This window comes from Oncorhynchus clarkii, chromosome 7, assembly GCF_045791955.1.
Source record: "Oncorhynchus clarkii lewisi isolate Uvic-CL-2024 chromosome 7, UVic_Ocla_1.0, whole genome shotgun sequence".
Taxonomy (NCBI): Eukaryota; Metazoa; Chordata; class Actinopteri; order Salmoniformes; family Salmonidae; genus Oncorhynchus; species Oncorhynchus clarkii.
The window spans coordinates 16,009,679-16,034,387 of record NC_092153.1 but is presented as its reverse complement, the minus strand read 5'-3'; the positions used below and the strand labels follow the sequence as shown (position 1 = coordinate 16,034,387).

Here is a 24,709-nt window from a genome sequence, read left to right as displayed (position 1 = left end):
CACCTCCTCCCACCTCTCCCTTTCCTCCCTTCACCTCCCCTCCTTCCACCTCCATTTCTGCTCCTTCCACTTCCTCCCACTCTTCTCCCTTTCTTTCTTCCTTGCTCCTCACTCCACTTCCTTCCTCTCTCCTCCCCTCCTTCCACCTCCATTTCTGCGCCTTCCACCTCCCCCTCTTCTCCATTCACCTCCCTCCACTCTTCTCCATTCACCTCCCTCCCCTCTTCTCCATTCACCTCCTTCCCCTCTTCTCCATTCACCTCCTTCCCCTCTTCTCCATTCACCTCCTTCCCCATTCACCTCCTCTCTCTGCTCCTTTTACCTCCTCCCTCTCTGCTCCTTCCACCTCCTCCCTCTGCTCCTTCCACCTCCTCTCTCTGCTCCTTTTACCTCCTCCCTCTCTGCTCCTTCCACCTCCTCCCTCTGCTCCTTCCACCTCCTCCCTCTCTGCTCCTTCCACCTCCTCCCTCTCTGCTCCTTCCACCTCCCCCTCTCTTCTCCTTCCATCTCCTCCCTCTCTGCTCCTTCCACCTCCTCCGTCTATCTCCTCCCTCTCTGCTCCTTCCACCTCCTCCGTCTACCTCCTCCCTCTCTGCTCCTTCCATTTCCAATATACAAACTTTTAGTCCTCATCCCTCAGTCCCCCTTATCGGGGACTGATTCAGATCTCAGGTGTGAGACCTGGGACTGCAGGTGAACGCTGCCCTGGCAGTACTGGAGACCTGGAGGTTTGGATGTGAATATGCCTGACCCTAAAGACTCCTACTGAACACACACAGAGATAACATCAGCTAGCACAGAGGGGGAGGGGTCGCACAGGCCCACACACACAGAGAGAGATAAGTAAACAGTAGTCTGACGTAAACCAGTGGTGACTAATGCTGTGACGTCTACTAAACAGTCCTATGACCATGGTTAGAATACAGAATGAACAACACACTCGAACGTGTCCTGTTGTTATGTGCTTTCTGTTGTGTGCCCTGTTGTGTTCTCATCCCTCTAGTCTTTGGTAGTAATCTTCCTCCACCTAGTGGTGGTTAACCAACATGCTCCCACAGTGACGAGGCTCTAGTGCAGCGCAGCAAGATAAATGAACCACAAGTTTTAATACATATGGGCCCTGGTCAAAAGTAGAGCACTATAAAGGGAATAGGGTGCCATTTGTGACACACACTATGTGAGGTCAGAGAGAGAACGGTCTTAATTTCAGCTTCTCTGGAGCCTCCTCCTATGATGTGGACAAAGACAACAGTATGTGAACTATAATAAAGGTGGACTATGATTATTAAAACACTGCGTGTGAAAAACTGCTAGATTTATGGTCAGAGTTGTCAATAGAGGGGACATGATGGCACAGTCAATTAGAAGAGTCTGAGAAGTTCTGTAGCAAAATAGATTCCATTAAATGACTATAGGGGCTTTGTCATAAACCCTCAAAGTTCCAGAATAGAGTGAAAATGGCAGCCGTTGTGGTCTGGGAGAAAACCAAACCAGTCTAATTGGAATGAATGATAGTAAAGGCATAATCCTGGTTTTACTTATGCAGGAAAATGTAAGTAAGGCATGTGATGTATCAGAAATTATTTAATATAATTACTGTCAACCTAAAATAGTTTCATAATTTTAAATACAGTTTATAGGTTTTATACAATTTGCAGTAAAAAGCCACTAAAATATATGTAAACAGGCCATAAATGTCTACATTGTTGTTTTCTTGGAAAGCTGAGAGGTCTATTATATGATGCAATATCAGAACTTGTTGTATTTACAACTTCTACGTCTACGTGCAATCATCAACTGATTCCAGACAGTGTCTGGTTGGAGATGGACTGTGTTGTTTAAATGGAATGTGGGCATATTGGCAGTTCATTTAAAACGTTTATGGAATCAAACCTCTAAAACTAGCTGGCAGGCTAACACACATACAGTGCAGATAGTGTCAAATAATGAATTAAGAAATGATCACTGGCAAACCATGGTTGACAAACTCCCTGACCAAAATGGCTGACCTTTATCCCATCACTTATTTATGTCTTTGACATTTTGCAGGAGAAAATCTCTTGAGATGGTGCATCTCATTTTCAAGAGTCCAAATGAAAAAAACTAAACAAACAATACTTAGAATAATATGGAAACTACTGTCTAATATAATAACAAAATATATATTATTACATACAAAAAAACATGCATTAACAGAATTAACTTCTGCTCCAACGACTAATAAAATGAAGTACATATAATATATACATACAAATATCTTCACATGGTGATGTTTCTATTAGCGAGTTAAAAATAAACTGTTTGTTCTTAACATTTGAAAAATGACTCTTAAATTCACTGTGTTTTTTCTACAGGTATATAATTCCAGTCAGTTGGGTCTTTGTACCTGAAAGATGTTACTCTAACCTCATGATGTACCCTTGGACTTTGTAATTGCTGCTGCTGCTGTTGAAATAAGTCATGCGAGTCTGGTAAAGTTAAGTGTTCCTTAAATTTAAGTTGATACACTTAAAAAATACATTGTGACCAATGCAGTTGTCTTCTGTTTGGGAGTGACAGCCCATTTAGTGATTCAGACAATGTGTCTTATAATGGCATTATACGAAGAAGGTTCATGTCCATTCTAGTATTCTAATTCCTAACTCTGTTTGTAGCACCCTAATAATGGTGAGGTCACTTTGAAGTCATTGTGAGGTCACTTCCTCCCCTTGGTCCACTTCCTACTGACTCCACATAGAATGATCAGAACAGACATTCCTGAATAATGCAAACTTTGTGGCTTTGGATAAAAGTGATCTAAGAGCTTTGTCCTTTCTACTCATTCTAATTATACTGTAACAAGTCCTGCTCTGCCGCCATGTTGAGTCGGATATAAAAAGAGTTCTGATGAGTCATGTCTCCTCGCTCTAACTCTATGTCACTTCCTCTTCCTCCTCGGGCAGGTTGCCGGGGCAGGGCTCCATCGTTACTGTGACGGCCATTCCACTGCGTCCTAGCAACACCGGCTGGTGTCAGGGAGGTAACTCTCAACACCGGCTGGTGTCAGGGAGGTAACTCTCAACACCGGCTGGTGTCAGGGAGGTAACTCTCATACCGGCTGGTGTCAGGGAGGTAACTCAACAGCGTCTGGTGTCAGGGAGGTAACTCTCAACAGCGTCTGGTGTCAGGGAGGTAACTCTCAACAGCGTCTGGTGTCAGGGAGGTAACTCTCAACAGCGTCTGGTGTCAGGGAGGTAACTCTCAACAGCGTCTGGTGTCAGGGAGGTAACTCTCAACAGCGTCTGGTGTCAGGGAGGTAACTCTCAACAGCGGCTGGTGTCAGGGAGGTAACTCTCAACAGCGGCTGGTGTCAGGGAGGTTAACTCTCAACAGCGTCTGGTGTCAGGGAGGTAACTCAACAGCGTCTGGTGTCAGGGAGGTAACTCTCAACAGCGGCTGGTGTCAGGGAGGTTAACTCTCAACAGCGGCTGGTGTCAGGGAGGTTAACTCTCAACAGCGGCTGGTGTCAGGGAGGTTAACTCTCAACAGCGGCTGGTGTCAGGGAGGTTAACTCTCAACAGCGGCTGGTGTCAGGGAGGTTAACTCTCAACAGCGGCTGGTGTCAGGGAGGTTAACTCTCAACACTGGCTGGTGTCAGGGAGGTAACTCTCAACACTGGCTGGTGTCAGGGAGGTAACTCTCAACACTGAACAGAAACCCTGAGGAGCTAAAACCACCTGGAGGGAGGGATGGAGAAAGAGAGGGAGGAGGAGAGTAAGGGAAACAGGATGAGTGAATCCAAGGCTCAGCAGGAGCAACGTGGTATCTGGTTCTAAAGTTGGCCAAACTCTCCAGAAAGATGGCAGGTTTCTCCAGACTCACCCCGTACGAAGATGCGTCCCTAGTAGATGGTGACCCCGTGAGCGCTGCGGCAGTGCTGCATGGAGGCCATTGGCTCCCACACATCTCTGGTTACACTGTACCTCTCCATGGAGCTGAGCTGGGTATGACCGTCATACCCTCCTACTGCATACAGGTACGAGTCCACACACACCACACCTACACAGAGGGAGAAACGTTATCCACACACTGACAGGTGTACACACACACACACAGTCTGCTGCGTACAGTGGTCATGGGGGCCAGTTGATGCCAGGTGTTGGAGTCGGTGTGGAACCTCTCTGCTGTGTTCCTGTGGTTCTGGCCGTCAACAACCTCCCCCCACCACGTACAGAGAACCGCCACGACCTGCTACCCCCGCCCCCAAACGGGCTACTGACACGGGGCTCACAAACACCCAGCAGTTCGCCTCTGGGTCATACCTGGCGGAGAGAGAGAATTTATGGCGATTGTTGCCTTAAAGCTGCAATGTGTAACTTTTTAGGCGTTCCCGACCAAATTCACATAGAGATGTCAGTTAAAGAAAGCAAATCTAAGAAGCAGTAGATCTGCTCTATGTGCGGTATTTCTAGGCTTCCTATTCTTACGTTTCGCTTTTGCATCTTTTACTTTGGGTTTTGTACACCAGTTTCAACAGTTGAAAACTCAATATTTTTGGTTATGGAAAATATATTTCACAGTGGTTTAGATGGTACTATGATTCTCTACACTATACTTGCTTGTTTTGTCACATAAATTGAAATTAGGCGAACTATTCGAATTCCTGCATTCAGGAAATGGTGGAGCGATTTCTGCATAGTGCAACTTTAATGCTCATCATCATGACCTGAGTGCATGGGACTGTAGGAGCTATCAGAGCGTGAGTTTGATAGTATAACTAACTCATTGCATAGGAGCCAGGTAACTCACAGTGGATTAACTAAAGCTACCAGCTTTGTGTAGTGTCTAGTAACACGCTGTGTGGGAGAGCAGAGCACAGGAGGCAAGGGTGGATGGATGGAAGGACACATCTCTGAGGTATTCGACCAGAGCCATGGGTCCTGTAACGACATTCCGGTAAAGATGATTCCCTACCGGTTAGCCGCTCAGCAGCGAGTTGTGAAGCATTCCCAACCAGATTGACATTCCTTGGAAGTAGGTAACAACACAGCCGGCCCAAAGGCAGTCACACTAATTAGTCAGGAATTTCTACATTATCTGGGGAATTTACACTACCATCTCTCTCTCTTTCTGTCTTTTCTCTTCTACCCCCCCCCCCCCCCCCCCCCCTTCTCCTCACTATTTCTCTCTCTTCCACCTCTCCTCAGTGTTATGATGTGTAGACCCCTGGGACCCCCCCCCACGGCGTAAATGCTCCCGTCCACCCCTGTTCCTGGGGGTGTTGAGGGAGGCGTTCTGACTCCACTGATTGGTCATGGGTTTGTAGCAGCACAGGGAACTGGACTCACTGTTGTTCTGTAGGGACAGGTTCCTGCCTCCCACCTGAGGATATATATGAGAGTGTGAGTGTGAGAGAGTGAGAGAGAGATATATTAGATAGACCTACAAGGCTGTAAAAAGCAATGTGTGTGCGTGCGTTCGTAAAAAGCAAGGTGTGTGGAGCAGGCCAAACAGCACACAGGAGCCCAGGCAACTGCAGGGAGAGTCCATGTCAGCTAGCTTCAGCCAGACGTTCCTACCAGGGTCATAGGCCTCCATAGAAGACAGAGAGTGCTGCCGATACCTGGGATGGAACATAGGAGGATCAGACAGTACATAACCATATCAGGATTATATTGTCATACTCGTATGATATCATCCAATTATCTCATTGTATCATATCTTCATCCCATCATATGTTTGTAGACTACCCTCCGGCTACGTAGATAAGCTGTGTTCCACGGTGAGGCGCAGGGGGGAGGGGCTTCCTCAACGTAATTTCCTGGAATATCCTCGACAGGAAGTCTCTACAGGAGTTGGCCTGGAATGAAGGAACATGAAAATAGAAAAATGATCGAATTTGGGATTCCTCAATCTATCAATCAATCCCAGCAGCCGGTCATAGATGAATAGACCACATAGAGACTTGCCTTGCTGAGGATGGGGCAGGACTGGAGCTGTATCTTGATGAACTTGGGAGGCAGAGCGTAGACGTGGAGAGCATTGACGTGCTCTCCACGTCTCATCGCACCCAGTCTGTACAAGCCTTGTACACCTGACATCAAGGGGCTCATGATCACACTTTGGCAGGCGGTTATCTTGATTTTCACATAGAAATATGCATATAAGTGAAGTATATAAATATACACCTCAGGATAAACCATGTATATAGAATATAAATCAAATCCATACCTCTGACTCACAGAGCACCTTGAGGCTGTCCTGGCAGATGAGCTCCAACAGCTGACAGTGAGACAGACTGAAGAACTCCTCCTCTTTGGTTACCTGGGGTAGGGACAAATAGACACACAGTCAACACGCATCACATGCTCACACACACAGTCTGTCAAAGCAATTCTATGTCCGACTAAGCGCACTGTTTTTGTCTATAAGGAACAGGTGACGTCAGGGAACCCAAACAGTTGGACCTCTCATGGTCTTATACAACATTGATAAAACGTCATGAAAAGTCAAGGTTGGTATGTGTCTCTTGTACACGTACTGCTTAACTGAGATGTGTGTATATATAAGTCGGGGGTCTGAGCCTCATAAAGTGTATCATATCTGAACAGGTACCGTTTCAGAATGAGGGGTACTGTTGTTCTGCTGGTGTTGTTGTTCTGTCTGTCTGGAACATGGACTCAGGAGGAGAGTGGAGGGTGTTCTGTCTGTCTGGGACATGGACTCAGGAGGATAGTGGAGGGTGTTCTGTCTGTCTGGAACATGGACTCAGGAGGAGAGTGTTCTGTCTGTCTGGGGCATGGACTCAGGAGGAGAGTGTTCTGTCTGTCTGGGACATGGACTCAGGAGGAGAGTGGAGGGTGTTCTGTCTGTCTGGGACATGGACTCAAGAGGAGAGTGTTCTGTCTGTCTGGAACATGGACTCAGGAAGAGAGTGGGGGGTGTTCTGTCTGTCTGGAACATGGCCTCTGGAGGAGAGTGTTCTGTCTGTCTGGAACATGGACTCAGGAGGAGAGTAGAGGGTGTTCTGTCTCTCTGGGGCATGGACTCAGGAGGAGAGTGGAGGGTGTTCTGTCTGTCTGGAACATGGCCTCTGGAGGAGAGTGTTCTGTCTGTCTGGAACATGGACTCAGGAGGAGAGTAGAGGGTGTTCTGTCTCTCTGGGGCATGGACTCAGGAGGAGAGAGGAGGGTGTTCTGTCTGTCTGGGACATGGACTCAGGAGGAGAGTAGAGGGTGTTCTGTCTGTCTGGGACATGGACTCAGGAGGAGAGTGGAGGGTGTTCTGTCTGTCTGGGGCATGGACTCAGGAGGAGAGTGGAGGGTGTTCTGTCTGTCTGGGGCATGGACTCAGGAGGAGAGTGGAGGGTGTTCTGTCTGTCTGGGGCATGGCAGCTGTAGTTAAAATTAATTTTAAAAATGAAAAGCTGAAATGTCTTGAGTCATTAAGTAATCAACCCCTTCCTTATGGCAAGCTTAAATAAGTTAATGAGTGTTACGGTGCTTAACAAGTCACATAACAATTTGCATGGACTCACTCTGTGATCAATAGTGTTTAACATGATTTTTGAATGACTACCTCATCCCTGTACCCCACACATACAGATAATTGTAAAGTCCCTCAATCGAATAGGGAATTTTAAGCACAGACTCAACCAAAGACCAGACAGGGTTTTAATGCTCACAAAGGGCACCGATTGGTAGATGTGTAAAAATAAAAAAGAAGATGCTGGATATCACTTTGAGCATGGTGAAGTAATTAATTAGGCTTTGGATGGTGTAGCAATACACCCAATCACTACAAAGATACACACGTCCTTCCTAACTCAGTTGCCAGAAAGGAAGGAAATTGCTCAGGGTTTTCACCTTGAAACCAATGCTGATTTTTAACAGTTAGAGTGATAGGCTGTGATATGAGAAAACTGAGGATGGATCAACAGCATTATATTTACTCCACAATACTAATCTAAATGACAGAGTGAAAAAAGGAACCCTGTACAGAATAAAAATATTCCAAAACATGCATCCTGTTTGCAACAAAGCAAGTCCTAAATACAAAGCGTTATGTTTGGGGCAAAACCATCACTGAGAGCCACTCTCAATATTTTCATGCATGGTGGTGGCTTCATCATCATCATGTTATGGGTATGCTTGTCATTGGCAAGGACCACATCATTTTTGCCGGTGAGGTCTGGTGAGGACCTACCTTACAACAGGTCTACAAGCCCTCAGTCCAGCCTCTCTCAATCTGTAGCTCCCTCCAGTAACCATTTTAACTGGCGACTTTATTCTGTAGATTTAGTCAGAATTATCAGAATGTTATGAAGAGTGATCAGATGAATTGCAAAGTCCCTCTTTGCCATGCAAATGAACTGAATCGCAAAAAAAACATTTCCACTGCATTTCAACCCTGCCACAAAAGGTCCAGCTGACATCATGTCAGTGATTCTCTCATTAACACAGGTGCGAGTGTTGACGAGGACAAGGCTGGAGATCACTCTGTCATGCTGATTGAGTTTGAATAACAGACTGGAAGCTTCAAAAGGAGGGTGGTGCTTGGAATCATTGTTCTTCCTCTGTCAACCATGGTTACCTGCAAGGAAACACGTGCCGTCATAATTGCTTTGCACAAAAAGGGCTTCACAGGCTGCTAGTAAGATTGCACCTAAATCAACCATTTATCGGATCATCAAGAACTTCAAGGAGAGCAGGTTCAATTGTTGTGAAGAAGACGTTTGTCTGTTTTAGGGACTGATTAACCAATCAATGGACTAAGCATTGTTTTTCCCTGAATCCCCCAAGTCAAATTCTGCACCTGATTAATCCTCTCTGAATGATTGTGACAGTGCATAGTCACTCAACGAGTGATACTTAGCAATATTACTAAACGTTCAGGAGTGTGGGTTTTCCCACACAGTATCTGTTATTACAAATCAAAGTCCTGAATAACCAATCAATGGACTAATCAACCAAGAACAGCCATGTATCCCTCCATTTGGGGAGAGAAAGGGGTAAAATTCAAAATATATATATATTTTTTATATATTTTTTTTTTAAATGCAGCATGCAACAATTTCTAAGATTTTACTGAGTTACATTTAAGAAAATCAGTCAATTGAAATAAATGAATCATGCTCTAATTTATGGATTTCACATGACTGGGTATACAGATATGCATCTGTTGGTCACAGATTCCTTTAAAAAAATAGCTTGGGGTCGTGGATCAGAAAACCAGTCAATATCTGGTGTGACCACCATTTGCCTCATGCAGCGTGACACATCTCCTTCACATAGAGTTCATCAGCCTGTTGATTTTGGCCTGTGGTCCCACTCCTCTTCAACGGCTGTGCGAAGTTGCTGGATATTGGCGGGAACTGGAACAAGCAGTCATACACATCAATACAGAGGATCCCAAACATCCTCAATGGGTGACATGGCTCGTCAGTATGCAGGCCACGGAAGAAATGGGACATTTTCAGCTTCCAGGAATTGTGTACAGAACCTTTCGAAATGGGGCTGTGCATTATCATGCTGAAACATGAGGTGATGGTGGCAGATGAATGGCACGACAATGAGCCTCTCTTCACAACGTTGACTACAGCAAACCGCTCACACAACACCATCTGCCTGGTAAAATTGAAACCGGGATTCATTATTGAAGAGCACACTTCTCCAGCGTGCCAGTGGCCATCGAAGGTGAGCATTTTCCCACTGAAGTCGGTTTCGACACCAAACTGCAGTAAGGTCAAGACCCTTGTGAGGAAGACGAGCACGCAGATGAGCTTCACAGAGACGATTTCTGACAGTTTGTGCAGAAGTCCTTCGATTGTGCAAGCCCACAGTTTCATCAGCTGTGCGGGTGGCTGGTCTCAGACGATCCTGCAGGTGAAGAAGCCGGATGTGAAGGTCCTGGCCTGGCGTGGTTACACCTGGTCTGAGGTTGTGAGGCTGGTTGGACGTACTAACAAATTCTCTGAAACGAGAGCTCTGGTGGACATTCCTGCAGTCAGCATGCCAATTGAATGCTCCCTCAAAACTTGAGACATCTGTGGCATTGTGTTGTGACAAAACTGTACATTTTAGAGTGACCTTTTATGGTCCCCGGCACAAGGTGCACCTGTGTAATAATTTTGCAGTTTAATCAGCTTCTTGATATGCCACACCTGTCAGGTGGATGGATTATCTTGGCAAAGGAGAAATGCTCACTAACAGGGATGTAAACAAATTTGTGCACAAAATGAGAGAAATAAGCTTTTTGTGCAGATGGAACATTTCTGGGATCTTTTATTTCAGCTCATGAAAGATGGGACCAACACTTTCCATGTTGAGATTATATTTTCGTTCAGTATAAATATGATAATTTGCTATTGGGTAAACTATGAGACCTCGAGCATAGTTTCACTTCCATAAGGTTTATAAATAGACAAGGACAAACAATTATACCAGAAATGATATAGGCCTAGTGTAGTGTGTGCGTGTGTCACCCTACAGCTAGCCTGATCACAAGTCATAAGACCTAAACCCACCAGCCAGGAGAGAGAGGGGGAGTGAGAGAGAAAGGGGGGGAGGAAAGAGTGGTGAATGGCAAAAAGAGATAGATAAGGGATAGAAAAAGAGCAGGAGTGAGGGAGAGAAGAAGACCTTCATACCCCACCCACCCACCCCCCACTAACTCCTATAAAAAGGTCAATTTTCCTGAGCTGTGTTCCCTGGTACTGAACTCCTGATCTGGCTTAAGGGGTTTTACACACCAAAACTAACCCTGTCGTCACAGCAAATAAGCATACAGTCCACAGCAGACAGTGTGAAAAATCTGCAGAACTACTGAAACAAAGTTACACTGCTGACTTACAGTACCAGTCCGAAGTTTGGACACACCTACTCTTTCAAGGGTTTTTCTTTATTTTGACTATTTTATACATTGTAGAATAACAGTGAAGACATAAAACTATGAAATAACACGTATGGAATCAAAAGTAGCCACCCTTTGATGACAGCTTTGCACACTATTGGCATTGTCTCAACCAGCTTCATGAGGAATGCTTTTCCAACAGTCTTAAAGGAGTTCTCACATATGGTGAGCACATGTTGGCTGCATTTTCCTTCACTCTGCGATCCAACTCATCCTAAACCATCTCAATTGGGTTGAGGTTGGGTGATTGTGGAGGCCAGGTCATCTGATGCAGCACTAAATCACTGTCCTTCTTGGTCAAATAGCCCTTACACAGTCTGGAGGTGTGTTGGGTCATTGTCCCGTTGAAAAACAAATGATAGTGGGACTAAGTGCAAACTAGATGGGATGGCGGATTCGCTGCAGAATGCTGTGGTAGCCATGCTGATTAAGTATGCCTTGAATTCAAAATAAATCACAGACAGTGTCACCAGCAAAGCACCCCCACAACATCACACCTCCTCCTCCATGCTTCACGGTGGGAACCACACATGTGGAGATCATCCGTTCACCTACTCCGCATCTAACAAAGACACGGCGGTTGGAACCAAAACTCTCAAATTTGGACTCATCAGACCAAAGGACAGATTTCCACCAGTCAAACGTCCATTGCTTTTGTTTCTTGGCGCAAGCAAGTATTTTCTTCTTTCTGGTGTCCTTTAGTAGTGGTTTCTTTGCAGCAATTCAACCATGAAGGCCTGATTCACGCAGTCTCTTCTGAATAGTTGATGATCTGTGTCTGTTACTTGAAATCTGTGAAGCATTTATTTGGGCTGCAATCTAAGGCGCAGTTAACTCTAATGAACTTATCCTCTGCAGCAGAGGTAACTCTGGGTCTGGGTCTTCCTTTCCAAGTGACTACCCCATGAAGCTGGTTGAGAAAATGCCAAGAGTGTGCAGAGCTGTCATGAAGGCAAACAGTGGCTATTTTGAAGAATCTCAAATATATTTTGATTTGTTTAACACTTTTTTGGTTACTACATGATTCCATACTGTGTAATATTTCATTGTTTTGATGTCTTCACTATTATTCTTCAACGTAGAAAATAGTCATATAAAGAAAAACCCTGGAATGGGTAGGTGTGTCCAAACTTTTGACTAGTGCTGTACATGCTCTACAATGTAAACAAATACTAGTTGAAACTAAGATGTGGTTTTGCAGCACACACTATTCAGTCACTGTGACAGTAGCCAAAAGTTAACCATTAACAGAATCAACAGTGGGTGTGTCCACATGTAACAGAACCGACGAGAACACACCGTGCTGTTCTATCACTGAGGGTTGCATCTCAATACTTTGAAATGGCTTCCTCTCCTCAGCTCATCCACTTCCTCATTTAACAACCTGACTAGAGGAATTTACAATGGTATTTGCTATGTCATAGCATGACACTACAGTCTTCAAGCAATGCTGCTTGACACCATTATCCATGTCAATTAAATCATTTCAGGCTAGAGGTTACATGCTGAGCAACCAAACATGGTCTGCAAATTAAAACATTAACTGCCAACGAAGCAGTTCTGACATTTGTTTTGCCAGTGGGATCAAAACAACTTTCACTTCAGTTCAATTGGATTTTAGAAAAATGTTGAATTATTTCATAACAGGATGTGTGCAAGTACAGTACAGTGTACACACACACACACACACACACACTATGACTAATAAGATGGTGATTCTGACAGACAGGGGACTCACTACAACACGTATAGAATAGGATTGTGTGTGTGTCACTATTTTACACTGTCATAAGGTATCTGGCAGACATATGACTACAAAGAACATAAAAGTCAACATACAAGTCAAACGATTACACAATATATCAAACCATAGGCCCGAAAGATGAACAAAGTTACTGAACCCAGTTGTGACCTAACTTCCTATGCAGGGGAAGGGTTAAACTCTATTCACTGGAACAAATGATAAGGTGCACATCATCTGAAACAACTCAAGAGTGTATTAATAATGCTGATGACAACATGCAAAATCAATATCTTTACCTTGTTTATGTTCATTCATAATCATGACTCACTCCATAAATCAGCTATATTCCTGTTAGTGATAAACGTATTCCCTTGAGATTGTAGTTATTTATACTTATCAGAATGCTTATATAGACTTAGCTCTCAAACGAATAACTTTATCTCAATTTTTATCGGCTTCAAGGGCCCCCCACGGGCTTGAACAACGAGGCTTCAGACCCTGTAAGCACCAGCATTAATCAGGCCCTGAATACACACTATGCAGCTGTTGCTAGAGCTAATTTTCACTGGCTGTCCACTGGTGGCAAAAACAACGATTGATAGGCAGCTTAAACTTCTTCAATTCAACCATTATTGCAATGCAATTCAACGTCAGGTTTCCAGGCAAGTTTAGATTGAGATATATGAGCGGGAGTTAGTCATATGTGGCGCTCGCCTGCTTCTTAATCAGTTTTCAGACTTTTAGACTGCAGTGCATTCAACAACAATTGGACATGTCAAAGGTAAAATATTACACACACTGATATAGCCTAGCCCATCTGCTCAAATCAGTAGATACTCACCTCCCCTGCTATATTATATTTTAGGCTACAGGGATTTATTCCAAAATAGTAGTTTCCATCTAGTGTTCTTTCCGCGGTTAAGGACACAGAAAACAATGTGGCTACGACACATTCGGCTCACTGACTGTCAGTATGGAAATCAGGCTGTCAAACTGCCGACGCAGTTGTCCTTTGATGACGCAACCGCGTAGGCCTTATGTCGGCACAAAAACACAACTTGCCACTTCACTTAAATTACATCGCACCTATGGAATAAAACGAGTGATATTTTTGGATACACTGGGGGCAAAAACACATTCAGATGAACAATACCTCGTTTGAAGCTGGCTCCTGTGCTGTGTGCGCCTAAACGCTGCGCGCTTCGCATTGACGTGAGCCATTCACATCACAGTAGATGCATTATATGCGCGCTACGCGATTTCTACATCACCATGATTTAGCAACTTCAACTTCATAGCAGCATATCCCAGCAGCACAACTTCATTACTGACGCCCGGCAAGTACGCACAAAACAACAATAACAACATCCCAAGAAATGAACCCGATTACCCTACGATAATAACGCAAGATACGCCAACCCAGCGCAGTTTAGCGTGGCTGGCAGACTATCTATGACATCAGACATTTATACGCTCAAAACAAATAAACGCCCAAATTCTAAGGTCCTAAACAGTTTATTTGAGTCATAAATAAATATTGTGCTCTAGGCCTATTCAATTAAACATGCAGTACCTCATATTGAAAGTCAACTAGATCACGAAGTGTGTGTTGTGCAGGGTCAGCAGTTAATGAACAAAGAAACTGTGTACAAATTGCTATGTGGATATGGGGAAAAGTAGTTTGACGGAACAGTATCATCAGAAAGTGCTGGGTGGTGACACATTCTTACGTGGAGGCATCTGACGGACCGGTTTAATGGAACACCATGATCACCATCCCTAAGGATTACAGCCACATTCTCAACGTAGTGGGGTTACACAGCAGTATGTCTGCATCTCAATCCATCCGGAGAGGATTTATTTCGTAGTCTTTGTCTCCTCGTCTCGTTTCCTTCGTCTTACGTGAAAGGATCGGACAGTTGACGGCAATTCCTACTTTATTTATAATATCCCTTCCCCATTTCTAACTTAAGTTTGTTAGTCTCTACTTTCGACATGGTGTGTTTCTGTACAAAGTAAATCACCTTTTTTTTTAATGAATGGGAGAGTGACACCAGCAGGTATCTCTTCCTACACAAGGTAATATAATAAAACATTTAATACAAATAATATATGCAGACACTTTTGTCCAAAGCAACTTACTTCAAATATGTGCTTGCATTCATTTTAGGTATGAGTGGTCCCGGGACTCAAACCCACTATCCTGGCATAGCAAGCACCAAAACTGGGGAAGAATAGTATGTTAAAAATGTAGGTCGAATCCCGCCTCGGGCCAATAAATAATATTTCTAACCACCTATTTAAGATCACCTGAGTTGATGGAAGGTTTATGGTAATATAATCATAACATATAGAAGTGTTGTTCTAATGAGGTTGGCTTATTATTACTATCCTCCCGTTACATCGTTTTATGAGTTAAGTATCTTCAATTATCAGATATCTGTTGAGGTTTCTTGTGGACTGCATATTACATGATATAATTATAAATTCATCACATCCCACTGGGCACAGACGTCACTTCAAGGCTGTGCAACGCAATATTAGGAAGGTGTTCCTATAATGTTTTGTACACTCTGTGTATGTGGCTCTCAGAAGAAATTGTCATTTTCCCCACTGGGCACACACTGGTTGAATCAACGTCTATCCCACGTTGGTTCCACATGGAAACAACGTTGATTCAACCAGTGTGTGCCCAGTGGGAAGAATGACCATTTCTTCTGAGAGCCACATACACAGAGTGTACAAAACATTATAGGAACACCTTCCTAAAATTGAGTTGCACCCCCTTTTGCCCTGAGAACAGTCTAAATTAATTGGGGCAGGGACTCTAGGTGTCAAAAGCATTCCACAGGGATGCTGGCCCATTCTGTCATCATGAAGTGCTTTGAGAGGCTAGTTAAGGATCATATCACCTCTACCTTACCTGATACCCTAGACCCACTTCAATTTGTTTACCGCCCCAATAGATCCACAGACAATGCAATCACCATCGCACTGCACACTGCCTTATCCCATCTGGACAAGAAGAATACCTACATCAGAATGCTGTTCATTGACCAGCCAGGACACCTACATCCCTCGATGTCACAGGAAGGCCAAAAAGATCATCAAGGACATCAACCATCACCCCGCTATCATCCAGAAGGCAAGGTCAGTACAGGTGCATCAAAGCTGGGACCGAGAGACTGAAAAACAGCTTCTATCTCAAGGCCATCAGACTGTTAAGTAGCCATCACTAGCCGGTACCACCCGGTTACTCAACCCTGCACCTTAGAGGCTGCTGCCCTATGTACATAGATATGGAATCACCAGTGACTTTAATAATGGAACACTGGTCACTTTAATGATGTTTACACACTGCTTTAGTCATCTCATATCTATATACTGTATTGTTTTCTACTGTATTTTAGTCAATGCCACTCCGACATTGCTCATCCTAATTATGTATTTCTTAATTCCATTCTTTTACTTTTAGATTTGTGTATTGTTGTGAATTTTTAGATACTACTGCACTGTTGGAGCTCGGAACACAAACATTTTGCTACACCCGCAAAAACATCTGCTAAATATGTGTATGTGACCAATAAAATTTGATTTGATTTGAGGTCATACTACCTCTTCTGCCTCGGGGCTGGCCTGTTGCCCACATTGGCTGGCCAAATCCCTGTGGTGGCAAATGTCCCCAAGAGGGACATCCACTTCCTTATGGGTCTTTTTTAAGACATCTGAAACCAACAGGACAAATGTATTACACTACCACAAGAACAATAAGCAATACATAGCAAACTTAGCTAAAAAAAAGTCTGAAGAAAATCAGGTGGCACTAACTCTGAAAGCTCCCCCCATTGGAAGTGAATGGAAGGGGAGGACCATCCTCCTCAGTGAATTTTATTATTATTATTATTTTTTTTTAAGTTATAATTTTTAGATCAAACTATACTAAATATATTCACATGTCACCAAATAATTTATTAAAACACACTGTTTTGCAATGAAGGTCTACAGTAGCCTCAACAGCACTCTGTAGGGTAGCACCATGGTGTAGCCAGAGGACTGCTGGCTTCCGTCCTCTTCTGGGTACGTTAACTTCATTGCAAAGCCTAGGAGGCTCATGGTTCTCACCCCCATTCATAGGCTTACACAGTAATTATGACAAGTTCCGGAGGATGTCCTCCAACCTATCAGAGCTCTTGCAGCAATTAACTGACATGTTGTCCACCCAATCAAAGGATCAGAGAATGAATCTATTACTGAAAGCAGAAACTACAGCTAGCTAGCATTGCAGTTCATAAAATGTGGTGAGTAGTTGACTCAAATAGAGAGAAAGACAATAGTTGAACAGTTTTTAACAAATTAATTTATTCCAAAATGAAGGAGAAGCAAGAGAGAGAGTATTTTTTTTCACTTTCAATTTCACTTACTTAGCTAGGACATGCAGCTTGCTAGTTTAGCCAAATCAAACACCCTGCTCAAACAGTGGGATGCTATGTTAGCTAGCTGGCTATGACTATCCAACACAACACTGGAACTCTTCCAAGTCAAGGTAAGCTTTTAGTTTTACTTATTTATTGCCACCAGGGCCCACCGGTGTAAGGGCTAAACTGCTTACTAACTGTAGACAAACTTTACTGAATGATTGTAGGGGGTTTACTAGTGCGTTAGTTCTATCAGCTATGTTGACTATGATGTTACTTTAGCTAAAATGTTGACAATGATGTAGGCAGTGTCGTGACTTTACTTTCATTAATCTGATGACTGTTATTTATCTAATCAACTAACTATGTTTAATTGTTACCCGATTAAATTAATCATGTAACAATTAACTCATTAGGATTTGGGGCACCACGAGAGTGGTTCATTAAAGAGTTACCATCTCCCGAATTAAACTCCTAAGGTCTTAACCTATTACATCCATAAACAGTCAATTTATTAATCCTAACCTCGTATCATATCATAATTCTGAACAGTCGAAACCTCCTGCATCTACAAAAACCAGAGCCTTACGTATGATTCAGAACTACACAAATTGGTTGAATTATTTATTTACTAGCTAACTAAATGTTAACACAGGATAAGCATACACGCTTAATACATTAGAAACAGGTCCCTAGTGGACTGACACAACATGGTGGCTTGTTACAAAAGACAAAAGGGAGAGAGAGAGAGAGAGAGAGGGACAGAGACATAATGCTTTGGTACATTTAGAAACTGCTTTCGCAGTAATCATATACTTTGCACATGAACCACCACCCGTATGAAGTAAGAAATCAAATGATGTATTTACGTGTAAATGTCTTGGTTCGTCGTGGTTTTCTGTCAGAACCAGGCCTTCTTGGAAAGTGTGTTGGGCCTTTTTGCTGCATGCTTGTAAGACTCTGATTGTCCAAAAGGGGTCCCCATCCGTCTTCTATTGTTGTTCTTCCATTCGTTCTGGAAGATGATTATTTGAATATAGGCTAGCCAGCCTTGCCAATGGATCCCAGTGGGGTGATGAGAGGAGTAGAATACGATGGTTTGAAGAGAGTAATACAATAGTCCCACTTAAATTCGCTTATCTAGATACTTTACTATTTCCTAGATACGAAACTATTTCCTCTAATACTTTCTAAGATCACATCCCTCTCTTAACAAAAGCACTTTCATATTTTTTCATATTTCATACACAACATAGAAGATGGAAACTTTGTACATATATTGTATATACAGTGGGGAGAACAAGTATTTGATACACTGCCGATTTTGCAGGTTTTCCTACTTACAAAGCGTGTAAAGATCTGTAATTTTTATCATAGGTACACTTCAACTGTGAGAGACGGAATCAAAAATCCAGAAAATCACATTGTATGATTTTTAAGTAATTAATTTGCATTTTATTGCATGTCATAAGTATTTGATACATCAGAAAAGCAGAACTTAATATTTGGTACAGAAACCTTTGTTTGCAATTACAGAGATCATACGTTTCCTGTAGTTCTTGACCAGGTTTGCACACACTGCAGCAGGGATTTTTCAGCCGTGTTTACGTGTGATCAGGGGTGTATTCGTAAACATACCAGAATTTGTCCAATGGAAACTCTCGTTTGCAAATGTTAGACTAATGATTACACACTAGATCAGCTAGATGCAGGAGACGGTGTGCAAGGCGCTATTGAATGTGTTACTGTCTGTCACCTAAAAAAATTATCTCGACCTGTGTGCACCTACGTTGTAAACTTTCATTCATAGGCTAGGTTGTAACAAACTCACGATGGGTAATTGGGAAAATTTGAGAATCATGTAGTAGCCTAAACCTATTGCTGTAACATTGAACTGGGTGAATGGAATATGAATGACAGTTATCCGATATGTAGCCTCTGAATTCAATATATTAAACCTTTATGGTAAGAAAACTGTGAAAAACTATAAAAATCACATCAAAATGAATCCAAATCATTAACATGTGATGTAAAATCTTGTCTAATGATAGATAGTAAATGTTAGCTAGATAGTTAACAAAATTAGCTAGCTGAATAGCATTTACTAAAATGGGCAATAACTTAACCTTGGTAATGTTAGCAGATTGCATTATATTTTAGATCACAAAAACTTTGACAGTTCTCTTACCTATGCTAGAGCAACTGTACTGTAACTTTACTGAAACGTCACCGTTAACGTTATCATGCAGGCTAGTTAGCTTGCCAGGCATCTAAGCTTCGCAGTAGCTATTGATAGCCACAAGTCTGCAGTTGCTACATAAATGATACTGTTGGAAAACAAGTTGGCTCTGATCAATATCACAATTGCAGTATCATTCATGTTTTTAATCTTGCCTTGTGGTATGAAAAGTTGCTATTTCAGAAGGTTGGCTAGCTACAGTTTTGTCTCAATCGCGCACTCTCTGGATGCCGCTCTTTTTTCCCAGGGGGTTGGCTATGTCAACCTATAACTCCTCCATCTTTTGCACCCCTCCATAGGTGTGCGACGCTATAGGCTGTGTCCTTCTCCCAAAGAATGAGAAGCTATACATTGATTGGCTCTTTGAACATGGACATGGCGATGGTGATTGGACATGGTTGACAGCCTAACGTGAGTAGAATGGCGCCAACGCCATGCTCTATCAACAGAGCTACAGAGGACCACACTGAGTATGATATGCACTGTTATAAACTGGGTGGTTCGAGCCCTGAATGCTGATTGGCTGACAGCTGTGGTATATCGGACCGTATATCAAGGGTTTGACAAAACATGTATTTTTTACTGCTTTTACTGTTGCTCCATTTCTATCCATTGGAGGGCAGTACCTACAAGCTTGTTCTGTATGTGTCAATGGCTGTATATTTAAGCAATACGGCACCTCGGGGGTTTGTGGTATATGGCCAATATACCACGGCTAAGGGCTGCGTCCAGGCACTCCGCGTTGCGTCGTGCATAAGAACAACCCTTAGCCGTGGTATGTTGGCCATACACCACACCGCCTCTGGCCTTATTGCTTAAATATACAGCCATTGACACATACAGAACAAGCTTGTAGGTACTGCCCTCCAATGGATAGAAATGGAGCAGCAGGCCCTCTCAGTCGTACTGTAGCTCCACATTATTGGGTTACGGAGTAGTCTACGGGTGAAAGCAGCCAGTATCCAATCTATCCAACCCAGCTAGTTCAAATAAACATGCACTTCACATGTACTTGTAATTCAGGCCATAAAACCAGAGGGATTTACAGACAAAACCTTGATCCCCGTCTCCTCAATGTAGTGTTTTGCTTTTTTTGATTGTTGATGGCATAGAGTAGACCAACACATTGGGTCCAGATGGGAACAGAGGGAGAGAAGCTGAGAGAGAGACGTAGGGAGACAGAGAGGGAGAAACATAAGTTACATTGGCATGTTTTAGAGGCCCTGCCATAAGAGAGACAGACAGAGAGAGGGAGGGAGAAGAAAGAGGTTGACATACATCTGTCATGCATTATTTCAGGAAAGCATTGCTTGAGAGAGAGAGAGAGAGAGAGAGAGAGAGAGAGAGAGAGAGAGAGAGAGAGAGAGAGAGAGAGAGAGAGAGAGAGAGAGAGAGAGAGAGAGAGAGAGAGAGAGAGAGAGAGAGAGAGAGAGAGAGAGAGAGAGAGAGAGAGAGAGAGAGAGAGAGAGATGTGAGGAGGAGGAATGACAGTCTGATTGGTTCTCTCTTTTTTCAGGGGTATAATCCCCACACATATGCACAATCCCTCTGGAGGAGTAGCCCTGCTTTGTGTCTCTGGATGGAACTGGTTCATAACCAGGTACTGACGGTCTTCAAACAACATTCTTCTCCTAATCAGGCAGGATTGGACCTCTCTCTGCTTTTCTCTGATTACCTCTCTCTCTTACTTTCTATCTCTCCCTTTCTCTCTCCAACTCTTTGTCTCTCTATCCCCTTCACTTTCTTGCTCCATCGCTCTTTCTTCCTCCCTCTTGTTCTTTCTATCTCTCCCCTGGTACATCATCTTGTACTCAGTTAGAGTTGGAGTGGTTCCCAGTCCTGATTAGAGGGTTCTAACTGTAACCTCTCCTAAAACCTCCTGCGGGGTCTATACACAGAGGAGAATAATACATGTATCATCACAATCTATTCTATTGTACTGGAATCTACAGTACTGGATTCATTTTGATGTGCCCCTTAATGGAATCATCTTTCCCCTGTGAGACGCAAGCATAGAACCAAATGAGGAAAGCATGTTATTCCCCTTCAGAAATACTTGTAATAGGCCCCCGATATGAAAATAATCCAATTTTTGATTTTCAAGTTTATAGAACAATTTTCTGGAAACTTTGCAAAAAGCCACATTGGGCTTCAATGTATGAAAACTTTACGTTAAGAAAACTGTGAAAATCTATAAAAAAATCACATCAAAATCAATCCAAAACATTAACATGTGATGTACAATGTCAAATGATATATAAATCTGAAATGAAGTCATTTTGTCTAGAATAGCAAATGTGAACATATATTTTTGAAAGGATCAACTATTTTGTGTTTTTAGTATGTATGAAGAACATCTAACCTACTTTATTTAGTTGTCCTTTCTGGCTGAACTTGGAGGATAACCTCCTATCTTACTCTTTTATAACAAAATGAATGGTTGTCATAAACCACACCTTTTTGTTTGCCTGTTCTTTTGATGTGTAGAAGGAACATCAAAGTAGCTATTGAAGTCTTTGGTTGTCCATATTTGTAGAATCTGGAAGAGAAACAATCTCTCAGACGTGTCTGTTACTATATGAATGCAGCCCTATGTCTCAGGTTTGCAAACCCTTTAAGCCCAGTGTTGCATCACTTGCAAAACTACCTTTAGCTCTGGCTCAGAATGTTTGTTTTTTGATTTATTTACAGAATCAGAACACAGAAAACAATATTTCAAGTAATTGTGTATGGGACCAGTGTGGTCTCAGTCGAGTGGACAGGTTTCTAGTGTTTCAGAGGCTACTGATGCCACAACGATGCTACTGACACAACAAATACTAGTAAGAGATGAATCTGGGTCTAAGGAGATGCACTAGGTAGTGTTTGACATCATTTTTTTCTTTAGGACCTGTACATGTTGCAATTCTTTTTGTTCGACCCCATGCCACATGGTTTTGCCATAGGCCCATGTTCCCATCAGCGTGGTCTGGTTTAAAGGGAATAAGCCTGTCTTCCCATGTCTTTTACAGTAGTGCTGGATTGAACCATCTCCATCCTGTCCTCCTCAATGTTTCAGCATGGTTGTAGGGATTCAGTCACAGATCCAGAACCAGCTTACCCTCAGTGTGTGTGTGTGTGTGTGTGGTGTGTGTGTGTGTGTGTGTGTGTGTGTGTGTGTGTGTGTGTGTGTGTGTGTGTGTGTGTGTGTGTGTGTGTGTGTGTGTGTGTGTGTGTGTGTGTGTGTGTGTGTGCACATGTGTGCACATGTGTGCACATGTGTGCCAACTAACAGACCTTTTTTGCATTGATGAGAAACATTCTCCTTTCAGTCCCTTCCGATCAATCGACACCCCCTTTAGCAAATCAGTTTCATTCTAGCAGTCTTAGAGTGGCTTATAAATGACACAACACGGGGTTCTTGTTCATTCAACAACAAAAAATCACACTTACGGGACGCCCGGACACAGTCGCCACACCACGAGCGGGAATCACCTCGGGAACAACGGGCGCCTCCCGGAGTCGAGAGAAAGCATGGCATTGTGGGACATTTGCCTCTGAATCAGTTAACATTCTTAGTCTCTGTTACACTAACTGACTCAAAGAAGAGAGGGGGAGAAAGAGAGAAAGCAAGAGAGAGAGAGGATGAGGGGGGAAGAGAGAGACCGAGAGAATGACTGAGAGAAAGCAAGAGAGAGAGAGGATGAGGGGGGAAGAGAGAGACCGAGAGAACGACTGAGAGAAAGCAAGAGAGAGAGAGGATGAGGGGGGAAGAGAGAGACCGAGAGAACGACTGAGAGAAAGAAAGAGAGAGAGAGGATGAGGGGGGAAGAGAGAGACCGAGAGAACGTCTGAGAGAAAGCAAGAGAGAGAGAGGATGAGGGGGGAAGAGAGAGACCGAGAGAACGACTGAGAGTAAGAAAGAGAGAGAGAGGATGAGGGGGGAAGAGAGAGACCGAGAGAACGACTGAGAGAAAGAGAGAGAGAGGATGAGGGGGGAAGAGAGAGACCGAGAGAACGACTGAGAGAAAGAAAGAGAGAGAGAGGATGAGGGGGGAAGAGACTGAGAGAACGACTGAGAGAAAGAAAGAGAGAGAGAGGATGAGGGGGGAAGAGAGAGACCGAGAGAACGACTGAGAGAAAGAGAGAGAGAGGATGAGGGGGGAAGAGAGAGACCGAGAGAACGACTGAGAGAAAGAAAGAGAGAGAGAGGATGAGGGGGGAAGAGACTGAGAGAACGACTGAGAGAAAGAAAGAGAGAGAGAGGATGAGGGGGGAAGAGACTGAGAGAACGACTGAGAGAAAGAAAGAGAGAGAGAGGATGAGGGGGGAAGAGACAGAGAGAACGACTGAAAGAAAGGGGGATGCCAACTTCAAACATTAGTCATAGTGCCCATTGAGATGTTCAACTTGAACAGTGTTTTTTTATATCCTACAAGACAATGCAGTATGATTGAGTAGACTGGATGTCGTGACTGTAGTCTACCTTACATCACTGTCTCTCTCATGTGAATGAAGACATCTAGTGAGTTATCCAAAGCATCAGATGACACCCACTCTCACCAATCCTACAATGTCAAATCAGTGATTACGTCAAAGGGAAGGAAGGAAGGAATGAAAGAAGAACTGAAGGAAGGAATGAAAGAAGAACTGAAGGAAGGAATGAAAGAAGAACTGAAGGAAGGAATGAAAGAAGAACTGAAGGAAGGAATGAAAGAAGAACTGAAGGAAGGAATGAAAGAAGAACTGAAGGAAGGAATGAAAGAAGAACTGAAGGAAGGAATGAAAGAAGAACTGAAGGAAGGAATGAAAGAAGAACTGAAGGAAGGAATGAAAGAAGAACTGAAGGAAGGAATGAAAGAAGAACTGAAGGAAGGAATGAAAGAAGAACTGAAGGAAGGAATGAAAGAAGAACTGAAGGAAGGAATGAAAGAAGAACTGAAGGAAGGAATGAAAGAAGAACTGAAGGAAGGAATGACCGATTAAAATATTGATGAAATATTTAATATAATTGGGAAAAGTGACAAGTTCCAATCACAGCTAGTTGGTGGGGGAGGGATGGGTGTAGACTCAGAATGTACTACTGTAAGACATCATATGTATTGTTCCCTGCAGCCCAATGCATTGGGTATGGGTGTAGACTCAGAATGTACTACTGTAAGACATCATATGTATTGTTCCCTGCAGCCCAAGGCATTGGGTATGGGTGTAGACTCAGAAGACATCATATGTATTGTTCCCTGCAGCCCAAGGCATTGGGTATATGGGTTATGCAAGATACCACAATACATCCCTTTCACCACCTGTCACCATAACGTCAAAACAAACACAAACACAAACCCAACCACCAAACCATCTCAGATATCACACACATGCACAAGCATGCACGCATAGACACACAGACACACGCATGCATGCATAGACACACAGACACACGCATGC

General features: G+C 43.3%; 2 protein-coding genes across 3 annotated transcripts in view; both read right to left on the bottom strand.

Annotated features, from left to right (window-relative positions):
* Positions 1-24,709, bottom strand: part of LOC139412952 (guanine nucleotide-binding protein subunit alpha-11-like) — a 178,596-nt gene that overhangs the window by 44,442 nt on the left and 109,445 nt on the right. The gene's annotated exons all lie outside the window — the stretch shown is intronic.
* Positions 1,567-13,632, bottom strand: LOC139412949 (kelch-like ECH-associated protein 1A). 2 transcript variants are annotated; one of them, XM_071159858.1, is made up of 8 exons: positions 13,476-13,632; positions 6,211-6,303; positions 5,949-6,116; positions 5,730-5,839; positions 5,426-5,602; positions 4,108-4,301; positions 3,862-4,038; positions 1,567-3,716 (listed from the first exon to the last, which is right to left on the bottom strand). In XM_071159858.1, exons 3-6 carry the CDS (start codon positions 6,090-6,092, stop codon positions 4,187-4,189), a joined length of 546 nt encoding a protein of 181 aa, XP_071015959.1. In that variant the 5' UTR covers positions 6,093-6,116; positions 6,211-6,303; positions 13,476-13,632; the 3' UTR covers positions 1,567-3,716; positions 3,862-4,038; positions 4,108-4,186. The 2 variants fall into 2 exon arrangements, 1 of the variants encoding a protein (XP_071015959.1); XR_011634749.1 differs by lacking the exons at positions 5,426-5,602; positions 5,730-5,839; positions 5,949-6,116; positions 6,211-6,303; positions 13,476-13,632 and adding an exon at positions 4,789-5,127.